The following is a 14,263-nucleotide window of genomic DNA, read 5'->3' as shown; positions in this document are numbered from 1 at the left end:
ACCATTACACAGGAAGTCCGTTTGAAGTTAAGGTCTATGTTCAAATATGATTTCACATAGCCAACAACCTCAGTAATGTTTTACTTTATATTTCTTTTTATAATAGAAAAATAACTGTTTCTATGTTCTAGCTCTCTGTTCTTAAGTATCTTGAAAGCGATAAGTACAAAAGCTGATGTGAGTGTGTCTGTATGTGTATAATAGACAGCAAATAAACTACCTTGAGAAGCACAAACGAAAGACGGATTTCTAAACTATCTGAATAACCCACAAAAATCCAATGATGAAAGTCATATTTCAACACACATAGCTTAGTTCTGAAAAGCCAGAGTAACTGGCCATGTGTTAACTGATTACATGACTCAGCTTTAGTGTGGAGGGATAAAGTTAACACCAGCAACAAATTGAGATATAATCAAGTAATTTTAAGTTTCTACTGTTCATAGTTGTTCATATGCTTCATTAGATAAGATTTAAATGACAGAATGTCTGAATACATGTAATAATAGTATGTGTTATACAAAATGACTCAAAAGTGATTCCTTAAAATTGTCATTGTATACACAACATACTAAAGTTCCCCTTATTCTTTTTATCACAAAAGGATTGGGAGGAAGGATCTTTTTTAGTATCTGCATAAATTTTCCTTCAACCCTCCCCTATTTAAATATTTTCCTTCCTTCAGATACCACATTTAGTGTTTATTTATGTTTATAATTTCTGTAAGTTGTTTTCCCCTTGTTTAATATTCTCTGTCTTTCTCCATTTCCTCCTCCTAAATTTAAACTGCCTTTCCTATTTCTCTTCCTTCCTTCCTAAGTTTCCTTTTTTCCTGATTCCTCTTCCTTTAGCCCAAACCTCAATTTCTATTCTTACCTCCTTGAGCAATACTGCTGATCTCAGCTTCTCCAGCATTTTGTAAGATTGATTTGCAAAGATAGAAATACTTAATATAGAATTCTCTGTACCATATGTAATCAATGGAAACTAGTAAAATAAAAAATAACCTTTGGCCCTTGTAGTCCTTGAGGTCCAGGTGGTCCAGGGGGACCCTAAATCCAGAAAAGATAAAGTTATAAAAAGTAGCCAAGTCTACGTCTTAAATTTTATGCTTTAAATAATAAGTACACTATACACATTCCTAATTTCTATCACAATCAAATATCCCCCAATATTGATTGCAATGAGGAAAAATGTCACTGGTTATAGGATCTGAAAAACTCCCCGCACTATCTATATATGCATACACATCAACAAATACTTAGGCCACAATAATAACTGAAGATGCTTTTGGGTTGATCTGTAAGACAATGTAAAATTGCTGCCATGTTTTACAGTCAGTGTTTTGGGTTGAGTTAGTTTATTAATATTCCCTGTGTTTCTACACACATTTCTCCCCTCCCCTCTAGAGGCTTTGATTTCCTGAACACTAAAGAAAAAAGCTACATAATTAAGATAAGGGCAAAGACTTTTAAGAAAAACAACTTTTTTGACCTTTTTTTTACTAAGCAGACAAAGTGATTCCACTGGGGCAAAAGTGTAAAAGGTTATCAATATAAGAAAAACAAAAATCTCAGATGAAAACAATGGCTACATTAGTACCATTAGGAACAGCATGCTTCAGCATTAAGTATGAAGCCCCAAACCACAGAAACCATGCAATGGGAGTTACCGTGACGGTCAAGGTGGTGATCCTCTGTTGAGAAAGTGAATCAACAAAGACAAAGTTACCTATTTTGTGTGCCAAAGTGCAGTAATACATTCTGAAATAATAAACTTTTTGAATATGTTTTGGCAAGACTGATATCTCATAAGGGATTGGCGAGAGTCTGAGAGCATATTATCTATCTTCCAATAAATACAATATATTATAAAGATTCTTTTAAACATTACTTTTAGGACTTTATTTTTTAAGGAAATCTATGGATTATAAAAGATGTGAAAATTTTAATTCACCTGATTAAAAAAAATATATGTATGAAATATTATACACTAGAGGTTTGTCAGTGTAACTGTGCCCTGAGAAACTCCATCATTCATAAGAGCTCTAGTCTAGACTCCTTTGATTAGAGAAAACCAAGCTATCTAATTTTAAGTGGCATGTTTTCCTCTATTAGTCTGTACCTCATGGCATGTATGTGCATGCCACATCTAAAGAGAGAAGCTGACATGGGATTTATCTAGTTTCTTAATGTAAAGTGCTTGAGTACTGTAACAAAATATATTCTTGGAAAATATAAATCTCCCAAACACTTGATCCATGAATCATTTCTGTATCAATATTTTCTTTTCTTTTTTTAAAGATTTTATTTATTTATTTAGATAAAATAAGGGAGAGAGAGAGAGAGAGAAACATCAATGTGCAGTTGCTGGGGGCTGTGGCCTGCAACCCAGGCATGTGCCCTGACTGGGAATCGAACCTGCAACACTTTGGTTTGCAGCCTGAGCTCAATCCACTGAGCTACACCAGCCAGGAATATTTTCTAGTTTAAGCCTTGTGCTAAATGTTCTAAAGGACCTATAACCAATTTATGCAATCGTAGAGGGGAAAACGATCTCCATCAGGGACTCCAGGCCCAACAGAGAAGTGCTGTCCAACTGCACATAAACTTGTGAATACCGCTTTAACGCAATCCCTTCGTTTTCCACGACTCTGTTCAATTTCTGATTCAGGTTGTTGTTGCAGGTTTGTTTTTTTATTGTTGTGGTCAAAAATAATCTTAACATTATTTATTGTACTTCAAACACTTGAGTTTCCAGTGACATGGTGTCATTATTTCTTAGAAAACAATACATTTATGCATGTGCATAAATGGTTAGAGTTTGTGCTCTATGATAAAATCAATTCTGGTCATTACAGCTACAGAGAAATCATAGTAGGAGAAAATCAAGCAGTACTTCTAAGATCAAGGAAAAATTACCACAAACTTGGGCAGGTTTATGAAACAAACCAAGGCCCAGATTTTCATGCCATCATACCTATATAAATTAAGATACCACTTACTTTATGCTTATGGGATCCACCTAAAGCTAGAGTCAAATTTATGGTTATAAGAAAGTTATATTTTCACTGCTATAGGTAGATGAGTCATTAAAAAAATGTTGTTAGAAAATTATAGAGTAGAAATAATTTCTTTATCATTGTCTTCCAATTACATATTGCAATCTTCACTAGAAAGTAGAATCATAAGACCTTAGAAAGGGAAGGGAGTTTCAAATTTGAACTCTCAGAGGTTTTCCAACATGTGCCATGTATAATTAATTTATTTTTCACCTAAACACAAAACTAGTTTGTCTTTTTTTTTTTAATTTAAGGACAATAGTCTGTTTTATAATGAGGTGCTTAGTAAAAAATAGTGTTAATGGTAAGTGAATTATCTGACAGATTGAGTTTAAGTGATTTTGTTAAATTACTGTATTTATGAGATCTAAAAATTATACAGGGCAGGTTCTGTCCAGTTAACAGAAGAACAACTGACAGTAAACTAAGCTAATTTCTCAAAACCAAGTCTTTACTACCATCCTGAAGCACCAGTGTGCAGACCACAGAGACATCGGAAAGATGTCTGCTCATGTTGGACTTCTTGTATTTGGCTATTTGTTTATTTATTTTTAATTTTTTTCTTTTATTGATTGTAGAAAGAGGGAAAAGGAGGGACGAAGGGAAAGAAATATCAATGTGAGACAGAAACCTCAACTGGTTGCCTCCTGCATGCACCCTGGCTGGGGACAGAACACGCAACCCAGGCTGGGAATTGAATCTGAGACCTCTTGGTCTACAGGACGACACACAGACATGAGGCACACCTGCCAGGGCTCTGGTTCTTCTAATTAAAGTTACATAAACTCAGCAGGATTCTCTCTTGAAGTTCAGCAATGATTTGAAAACCAGGATGTTGGCCGTGATGAAGAAAGACACGCCATTCTCTAGTGAGGCATGGTGCGAGATGGGAGGCTGGCACGACTGTAAACTGGTGGGAGGCTGGCAGGGTCTTTGTAATTTATTCCCTGAGATGCTTAGGTGAATTGCTTTAGAATTAAAGGTTATTATGTTTCATTTCTGACAAAGATGCAAGCTTAAAATCACCAGTGATTTATACTACAGAACAGGTTGAGTTTGAATGGTATTGAGGAATTTTAAAAGCTTGAGTAGGAAATGGAGAGATTTTATTGCTAATTGTGGAAATGTAATCACCTTAAATAAAAATAAAAATAAATGGTTCATGGCAAATGTTCATGTAAATAATAACTTTCAATAGAGACAACAGTAAAATTTTATATTTGTAATGTGATTTTTTATAACTGCAATATATTCCTATTTATCTAATTATCCTAGGTTTTTTTGCAGATTTTTATTTTAGAGGATGCAATAGAGAAGTGAAATTTGGCAAAACTGTGAAAATTCATCACTGGTTAGAGAATTAGAAGAATGCATGTCTACAACTTCCTCTCAGTCTAATCGTTAGTTTAATTCACTTTATTAGGGACTCTTGAAATCCACTACAGTACATAATGAGAAAAGCAAATAAATAGTTCTGAAGTGAAAAAGAAACTATAAACTATTTACAAGCACAACATATTGTTGCCCTAACAAGTCCCCAAGAATAATACATCTTCACAGGTTGAGATGTAAGTGTGAACTAGTTGATGATGAATTGTGACTTGTGTATGGCCGTACAGAACTCCGGGTCAGAGGAAGAACCTGAGCGCAACATCCCCTCATGTCAAGATGCAGGTGTCACAATTTTAATAAAGTGCAATGTGCTTAGGCACACCAGCAGAAAGTGTTCAGGAGCTCTTGAAAATAATCCTAAGCATAATGCTAGATTTTATAGACTTTTAGAATATAACTTATTCTCCGAAATCCTCATTTTACAGATACAATCAATGAAGTATAGATACACTGATTTCTTCTAAATGACTTAGTTAGCAATGGAGGGGAGACTGAAGCAGAGATTTCGGTTTTAGGCCCAGTGGTTCCCTTTCTTAACTAACTAGTGTCTGTTAATGATACCATAAGTCATTGAATTTCTTGAAATAGAAATGGCTCCATGCCAAGCCCTGTTCATGCACGGAATGCTTTAAAAGTACTCTGTCACAAGGTTTCAGAAAATGGCCAATAATACTGGAGCATTTCTTGGAAGGCAAGAGAATCTTAAAGATGGTAGTAAGAATTATGGCACCGCTGGAAGCAGCTTAAGGGAAATTTACAACACTGTTAATAAATTAAGTTTAAAAAGTGTCCCTATACTTTATAAGTAAGAACTTTGAAAACATAGCAGATATGCCTAAGCTTCTTGTTCTGTTTCTCTCTTTCTTCACACATGCCAATGAAAAGAACAGAAAAGCAGGCTGAGCTGAACACAGATTCTGTAAAAGCTATTTAATGCTTTACTAGTTAAAAATGGTAGTTGTAGCAAAGGACCCACAGAAATGTATGCCTACCAAAATTAAAGAATGGTAATGAATCATGAGCATAGGAAAAAACCCAAACAAGTACAAAATAGCAAATATTTAAAACAACTGATTTGCCTTTCAAGCAGAAAAAAAAATGTACTGTACGTATGAGCTAAGTATACTCACTCATTCAACCAATAAGTTTATTTACTAATTATGCCAGACCAGGGTCAGGCACTTTGCGGGATACAGAGTAAGCACAAGGCATGTTTCCTGTCATTGAGCAACTCCCAGTGAGGTAAGCAGCAATGCTGAAACAATCTACATGATTTAAGAATAATTAAATGTTGAAGTACTGGGCCCTGACTGCTGACGTTTAAAGGACTAAGAGGAGGAACCCATCTGGGTGATGGCAGGTGATTTTCGGAAATGATTTAGATGGATGTAAAAAGGAAAGAAGAATGGCATAGACCAGGCAAAAAGAGGAGGACTTTTATGGATGTGATCAATATGACTGATTTGGGGGGAAATGTGTTGCAGAGAAATAGCAAATTCTGCACAGGAAAGGTAGGATTACAGAGCCTTAGAAGCCCAATGGAGAAGTTTGAGCCTCATAGAGAAGGTGAAGGGGTCCATTTAGGTTTCTGAGCACACTGAAGCCATTAAAATAGTAAAAATCAGGAAAGTGAGCCTTGGAGTGGTAACAGGATGGATCAGAAGAGCAAGAGTCATTAGGGCAGAGGAATTGGTTGAGGGCTTGTTGTGGTGTTAGACCTGAAATAAGTGGAGTGTGGACCCAGTTGGGAATGGATAGAATGGAGCAGCCTCATCAGATACTTTGAAAAAGGAAGCAGCAGCATCTGGTGAGATATAATGGATGAAGGGCTAAGAATAGTTTAAAAATAACTGTAAGGTTTCTATCTCAAGAACTTAAAAGACTTATTGTCTAACTGAAAGAAACTGGTTAGCTAAAAAAGGGAATCACTTGGTAGGTGGGAAAGGTATCCAGTTTAATTATGTGTCTTGGTGGAAGTGTTTGCTAGACAGAGGAGATTTTCCTAGACAGCTGGAAGTACATGCCAGGTCTGACCTAGCAATGAAAGATTTGGAAGCAGCCGCAAGGCAGAAGAACAGGGAGTGATTGCACCAAGAAAGGACTAGAGGTGATGCCAAAAATTAGGGAATGGACAGAGAACCTGGAGTTACAAAAGTGAGTGGATCCATAAAAAAAGAAAACTGGAAGAAATGAGAGTAGAGATCAGATAAACCAGAAAGAAAAGTTTTAAAAGGAAGTTGGTTTAGTATAAATGTCAAAAGAAGTCAAGGATATTAAGTACAATGTGCTTGACCTAGAGGTTATTAGTGACCTTTATAGGAGAAGGTCCAACAGAATGATGATACAGGCTAGAGTGCAGGAGTCTAAACATGGAAAGGATGACTAGGGTGCAAAGTGATGGAGACGTGCCACACCATCTATAGTGTTTACTTAGCAGAAGACAAGAATTGAATGGTAGCAGTAATAAGAAACACCCACAGAGGACTTACTTTGTGCCAGGCACTCAGCCCCTTAACTCCCATTCAGCACACAACAACCCGATGAGGTAGATACTATGACTGTCCTCATTTTAGAGAAAACTGAGGCATGGAGAAGTGAATTAGCTTGATGCATTTATTAAACAAAAGAGCTGAAATTTGAACCCAGGCAACTTTAACTGCAGAACCACAGGGCTCTTCATTGCTTTGCTAGGCTTGCTTTTCAAGCAAGGAGGCAAAAATTGACAAAACTAACACAAGATCTAAACCAGGTAGGACTTAAGCATATCTGAAGGTAGAAGGGAAAAGAAAGATTGAAAAGCGTTAGGAAATAAAGAGAATAAACTGGGGCAGAAAGAAGGGGATGGGTCAGGACAGGGAGAGGGGGCGCTTTGAGAAGTGGACCTCTGGGATCCCTGGGGTGTGGAAACTGATGTTCACGCTCATTACACAGTGTACCTCAGCATCACTGTCTGGGTCGGGGCGGGGAGCAGTCACTTGCCTGCAAGGCTTCGTGGAGGTTGCCATTATAGTCGATGATCTCGGTGGCTCCTTGATCCCCCTTTTGGCCAGGTGGACCCTATAAAAAAACCAACCAACAGAAAACCATGTGGTCAGGCTAGGGATATAGAGAGGACTATGGTGAAAACAGAAGTAGCAACTTACAGCTTTCTTAGGCCATTAATTCCCTGTGAAGGCACAAATGCATACATAAATCATGTTTGAATTTTGTCTTTATTTCAAAGGAGGCAAACTATTTCTAACTTCCTTGTCTGTGTATGTTTAAAGACATGAAATCTGAATAAAACAATGTGATTCAATATCTGAACTGTTTTCTGAAAGTTACAAAAGGTGATTTGATTTGCAAATATTTATTGGCTTTATTCATATTTATTAAAGCAACTCAAACCTTTCTAGTCACCTACAACTCAAAGATTGCTTTCTCATTCTTTAAGAAGATAGAACACTGTTCTTAGGAAATGCCTGGTTTTCCCAACAGGAATAGAATTCTATTAAAATAAAACCAAACAGGGACCACAAAAGAGAATACATATATTTTTAAGACTTCTATCCTGCTCATTATCTCTGCCACTGAATTTCCATTAGTCATGTCCTCATTTCTTGCCTGTGTTTAAAAGACTTTGAAAATACACATTATTGCTTTCTATATAATTGGGCTAATTAAAAAATAGAAAACTCTACTAGCTGGACAACCATGGGTTTGCTATCATTTGTTTGTCAGAAGAGATTGAGAGGGTTCTCTAGATCTTCTTCTCTTGAACTTGTTTTATGAGTTACAATCTACATACTCATTGCCACCAGTGACTGAAATAAAAAAATAATAAGAGAGGGGGGTGATCAGGAATAACTATAGTAGTCTACCTCCAGTGCTATTATTGCATGCTGTTAGTTCAAGTGCCTTGTGAAAGGACTCACAGACACATACTTTAAATCTGAGCTTACAATGGTGGAGAGGAGGGGCAAAAATTTAGATGAGAGACACACCCACCCTTGGTCCTAATGTTCCAGAGTCTCCTTTGTCACCACGGTCACCCTTCACCAGGGAAAAGAGAAAAAAAACTAATTAGTAGTTAGGCCAACAGTCTAAAAATATCTCAGATCTAAGGATGTATTTAATACCATACAGTGGCAGCCTTAGTACAGACTTCTGGAGTTGAAAATCACAACTAGAAGAACCATAACCACCAACATGGCAAATGCTTCTTTAAGATAAGAGAGACTCTTGGAACAACAATACATATGTTGCTCTCTTGCTAGGGATCCTCAAAAGTGAAGCAAGTGGTTTCCATGATACCCAAAGTACACTGTTACCTCTCAGACTGAACCATGTTCTTGCCTTTATATGAAAAGGTTTGGGGCAGAGGAAATAAGAGCCAACCACTTTGACTTTCCTCTGAGAAGTAATGTGTAAATGATTGAGACAGGGAAGGAGTGGAGAGCTCATTTTAGGGTGAATCAGAAGAGATAGGTCACCAGCTAGGCCTTCCTATGATGATGGGTATTGAAGGAAATTTTCCTGTAGGTACAGGCATTTCAACACTTGGAAGGTGCTGCCATAGACCACGGATAGCTGGGATTGGTGGGCAGGGCTGAAAGTCAGGGCTGAAAGTCAAGGGCAAAGCCAGCTCTCCCTCTTTTTAAATGCAACATGAAAAGTCTCTGAAGTTCCATTTATGGCGTTACCACCCACCCCAGGAAGGCACCGGGAAGAGTCAAAATCTCAAACTACACCCTGAGAACACTCAACATTCTCACAGGTCTAAACAGAAGTGTCGGAGAACAGATTTGAACCTGAATATTTGGAGTTTCTTTTAAATGGCATTAAATTTATTCAGATCTTTTTCCACATAGAATCAAAAGCATTTTGACATGTCTTTCTATATATTACTATAAAGTGGGTAAGGACCAATGAAGACAAGCAGGAAAAGCAGGAAAAGTTTTTATCCATCCATACCAATCCATAATAATTAAATTTGCTATGGACGGAGAATAATTCCTGCTCTGTTTTCTTCATGTTTCCACTAATTTTTCCATGTTATATATTAGCTAACAGCATCTTAAATAACATGATTCTGCTAACGGTGCATAGATAATTACAAACATTATAAAGAACACGGTAAAGGAAAGAATTTAATGGGTGGTTAAATTTTAATGCAATGAAGGGAGCCAACTAACTTAAAAGCAAAGTATAATTTGAACATTTATCACAAAGATTGCCAGAAAATGAAAAATAAGATTATTCCATACATAAGTTAAATAAAGTACAGAACTTATTTTTTTTTGCAAAGAAACTATTCCGATGAAACAGAAAGTACAACTTTCCTTAAAGAATAATCTGAAGCATAGGAACATGCAAAAACAAACAAGATGAAAGAAACCAATTGTTCTGGGATATCATCGTAGGGATAAATTATTACAATCCCAGTGTATGGAGGAGTTTAATTGAAAACATGATTCTCTGTGGAAGAGGCAAAAAAAAGCACAGCTCTTGAAGGCTTCATGTTACATTAACATGATTGCCTGGTTACTGACCTTTGACCCCTTTGGGCCTCTAGCTCCTGATTCACCTTGTTTCCCCTATGATAGGAGAATATGAAGATGAAAAAGAGAAAAAAAGACAGAGGAGATAAGAACAGGAAAAAGAAACTATCGGTGACTCGTAAAGATGGAAACACTTTATTTTAACTACCATTATATATGGCTTTATGTAATGGTGGCTATTAAAACACCAAACACAAGTATCCTCATGGTTTCATTGGTTCATTTGCTGGTCTGCCCATCAACCTTCATCCCACAGTAATTGCTAACTGCCCTCCCACCCATGGATGGCAGGAGTACTGTGATTCATTCTCTTTAGTCTCAACAGGATCTGCATAAATTTCCTTCTCATCATTTTCTGTGTCTCTAGGATGGGTTATTAAAATAAAGTGTCACCATATTAGTTTTCAGAAAGTTTAGAGAAATAAAGATTGAACAATCAAGTAAATCCTTAGTGCTAATATTTTCCAAGTGTTACCATCAAGTTACCATCAAAACTAACACAACACATATCAACATGTCCTCAGCAAGTTTTAATACCCAGTGAGTGATAATTTGTCAGCAACAGCCCCTCCCCCTTTACATTCAGATGTGTCATTAAATTTGTTAATCAAAAAGAAGAGAGAAAACTAGGAAAAGTTGAATTGTAACATTCTTTTGGGAAAGAACCAATTGGTGTGCCTTTCAATAAATTATTCTTACATTTTAATAAATTATTAATGCCTGTTGAGAAATTTTTAGATTTTAGTTTTATATTTTCCAAACCGAAGAACATCATTTTCCAACATAAGAATAACTGACCTTTGGTCCAGGGGTTCCAGGCTCTCCTCGCTCGCCTCTTCCAGGAGGCCCTGCCTCCCCTCGTTCGCCCTGTCAAATATCGCAAAACCAGAAAATGGCAACCTCCCTCTCCATCCCCCACCCCCAGCTGGTCCCTGTAGATTAATAAATAAGTTGAATAAGATTAAAAAAAAACGAGGAGTTGCCACTTATTTATCATGTACCAAGCACTATATTAATCTCAGCACGATTTATCTCCTTTAATAAAATGATGGTTCAATTGTATTATCATTTCCATTTGATAGGTAAGGAAGTAGATTGGTAAATGCCTGTCACAAACCTATGCTGGTACATGCAGGGCCTTTAAAAGGACTTGATAAGGGCCATGATGATACCTCAGAACAGAAACAGACATAGTTTTCCTTCTGCAGCCCCTTTCTAAGCCCTGCTGGGATGAAGCATGGCAAAGTGGTCAAGGCCTTGTGATGGCTACAACTTCTCACTCCACAATGGCCAGGCTACTTGTAATCCCACATCCTGGGTCTTAACCCCAGCTCTGTTATTTATCAGTTCTGTGTTTTGGGGCAAAGTAGTTAAGTTCCCAAAGCCTCAATTTCCTCTGTAAAATATAAAAAATTGTAGTACTGATCTCATAACTTATAAATGTAAAGTGCTCAGCATGGTACAAGACACAGAGGTGTTACAGCTTTTAATCACAGCTCTGTGAAGTATGAACAAGGTCACTGGCCCCAAGGAGCTAGTGATCTGGTTAGACAGACGAGATCTATATAACAAAACAGTTAAGAATTGAGGAGTAACATAAGGCCACAGGTGAGAAGAGGAAGCCCAAGGGGTCTTCAATCATCCAGCCTGGCTCCCGAAGGTGAGACTCCAGCCACATTCTGAAGGATTAGCAGGTTGCATTTTATCATTATGCTGTTTGTGACTGTGTTATTAGTGAGTACAGGAACTTCACAAAACACTTTACATACATTACTCTATTTAATCCTTGGGGCAGATGAGAAAAGTGTTAGTATTCACAGTCTACAGATGAGGTGACTGAAGTTCAGAGAAGCTAAGTAACTTTCTCAAAGTCACAAAGCTTTAAAAGAAAAGCTGTAATTTACAACTGTTTGTGCTTCGTCTTCAACTTCTGTATAAATTTTTGTATGGAACCCTTTGGACATTTCTGGTCATTTGCTTTGGGTAAATTTGTAGTTGAGGAATTGCTGTGTCAAAAAGTATGAACATTTTAGAGATTGGCCAAATCACCCTCTGGCAAGACAGACAGTAGACTGTCTAGCTTCCTTCATGGTGGGCAGAATTTTAATAATCAAACAGGTTTTCAGTTCAGTTTGGTGTTAGCATGTTCACAGAAGGAATGGATTCATCTTGGAAAAGAGAAGAAAATGGATTGGATCTGTATGGATGATGTAGGGCTTTCCATTTTGAGATGTTTATGTGTGTCATCCCTACTCTGGGAAGCCTGTATGGTTTTGCAGGGGAGGTGGGACAGAGCAGGGCAAGGATGAAAGAAGTCTCAGCAGGTTTCTCAGCACGAACCCAGGAGAGTGGGAAAATGAAGAAGGTGGGAGAAAAGCAAGGATCTGACTGGGTGCAGGGGTGAAAAAGACGCTCCAGAGGGCTTTCCCAGGGATTAGAGATGCAACGGATGCACGTTGGGTGATATATGAAATTTTTACTTTAAAAAAATACCATACTTAGTGTTTTTCTTAATATTTTATAAACGAATTCTAAAATAATAACTAGAAGGTAATATTTTAGGGAAGAACAAAAACCTTAGAAAATCATTTATACGTATAAGCCATAGGAGTAGAGTCAATATATATTTACCTAGAATCACTTTAAAAAAAAATCATAGTGCCCTTAATTAGTTGCTTATCACTTTCTGGATCACATTGTTCTTTACTTCCCTCCTGTCCTGCCCTCCCTCACACATACTGGAAATGCAAGTGGCAGAAGAGTAGAGAATGTTTTTGCTCCATTTACTCTTCGTTCTCAAACACTAGAAAAGATATTGAATTAATGAATAAACAGTAGTACTCAAAATATTGTAAGTTATTGGGAATAACACTCCATCTCTTTAGGTTGTTGTGTGTCTGTCCAGGACTGAGGTAGACACTGAGGATATAACAATGCATAAATACATTTTTAAATGGCATTATCTATACTCTGGTTTCTCTTCAGGTCCTATAAATCTTTTGCCTTTTTAAATGGCATTATCCATCTTCCATCATTATGATTCTCTTCACTGTGTTGGGCGTAGAATGCAGGGCTAATTTATTTTTTCAACCTAAACTGAGTGGTACAAATCTAGACTATCTACGAAATTGGGGAAAAAACTAGTGTTTGGCTGCAAGAGACTTTTACATAATCATGGCTTTTCTGTTACAATACCAAATTCATGAAAGATAGACAATTTAGCTGAAAAACAGGCTTCATGATATTGTTAATAAAATGAATTTCCTATCTACATCCCTTCTTGTGGAAATGGATACCTCACATTCTGTACTTCTTTTTTTTTTTAAAGATTTTATTTATTTATTTTAGAAAGGGAAGGGAGGGAGATAGAGAGAGAGAGAGAAACATCAATGTGTGGTTGCTGGGAGTTATGGCCTGCAAACCAGGCATGTACCCTGACTGGGAATCGAACCTGCGACACTTTGGTTCGCAGCCCACACTCAATCCACTGAGCTATGCCAGCCAGGTCACATTCTGTACTTCTATTGGGAGTTCAGAGTAGTATCTGTTATAAAAGTATCTGGTCTGTAAAATCAGTCTGTGTCCTTCATGAACAGTAATTAATGTTGACTTGAGGGCTCTACACCTGGATTTTTTGAAACTGTGGCCATAGTTTAAAATCAATAAACTAAAGAAGAGATATTTGGGATAAACTCCACTCTGTACTGTCCCCAGACATTTGGAGATTAGTGAGCACATGCCTGCTTCTCTGCAGCACTGACTGGGTTTCCCCTGTTTGTGCCCGAACCGAGACTGCCCTCCTTCCCGGAGGCTGCAAGCCCAGTGAGTACAGTTCTCACATGGACACAGAATGCTCGTTATTCTCTCGCTCTCCCTTTATTCCAGAAAGTGTGTTTCTTGTGTGAATCTGTTCAGGCTAAAACAGGCATTTCTCGTATTTTGTTAATAAGTTTGACAGCTCATTATGTGAAAAAGAAATTGCTTGGAAAAAAAAGCAATTTTGCATAAATTCGACCAAGTTTCAGCCTCCCTTGGGCCACACTCAGTTTCCATTTACTAGGATTAGAGTTATTTTCTCCCGACCAGAGGGAATGAGGACGATTCTGTCAGAACAGACCATGAACACATTTCTCCAGCTCCTGGAAGTCATCCTGGTTTATTTCTGGCGGATGCAATACATACTGAGGCAAAGACTGCTATAGTTTAAAAAAAAAAAGTTTGATCTAATTTTGCCCCTCCTTTGATTCATGAGTCTGTCAAGAGGAAGGTT

The 14,263-nt window shown here is 37.4% G+C and overlaps 1 protein-coding gene across 8 annotated transcripts in view; it reads right to left on the bottom strand.

Annotated features, from left to right (window-relative positions):
* The window catches only part of COL25A1 (collagen type XXV alpha 1 chain), a 498,892-nt gene that overhangs the window by 37,742 nt on the left and 446,887 nt on the right, over positions 1 to 14,263 (bottom strand). For 6 of the 8 annotated variants that reach the window (XM_036025482.1, XM_036025468.1, XM_036025479.1 and 3 more), the window contains 6 exons: positions 10,792 to 10,860; positions 9,985 to 10,029; positions 8,441 to 8,485; positions 7,433 to 7,510; positions 1,673 to 1,696; positions 1,008 to 1,052 (listed from right to left, as the gene is read on the bottom strand). In XM_036025482.1, the coding sequence (XP_035881375.1) occupies positions 1,008 to 1,052; positions 1,673 to 1,696; positions 7,433 to 7,510; positions 8,441 to 8,485; positions 9,985 to 10,029; positions 10,792 to 10,860 (306 nt within the window). The remainder of the gene's footprint in view (positions 1 to 1,007; positions 1,053 to 1,672; positions 1,697 to 7,432; positions 7,511 to 8,440; positions 8,486 to 9,984; positions 10,030 to 10,791; positions 10,861 to 14,263) is intronic. The other 2 variants (XM_036025500.1, XM_036025490.1) reach the window with 1 other exon arrangement.

Source organism: Phyllostomus discolor, chromosome 1, assembly GCF_004126475.2.
Source record: "Phyllostomus discolor isolate MPI-MPIP mPhyDis1 chromosome 1, mPhyDis1.pri.v3, whole genome shotgun sequence".
In the NCBI taxonomy this organism is placed as follows: Eukaryota; Metazoa; Chordata; class Mammalia; order Chiroptera; family Phyllostomidae; genus Phyllostomus; species Phyllostomus discolor.
This window is presented reverse-complemented; position numbering and strand designations above follow the sequence as displayed.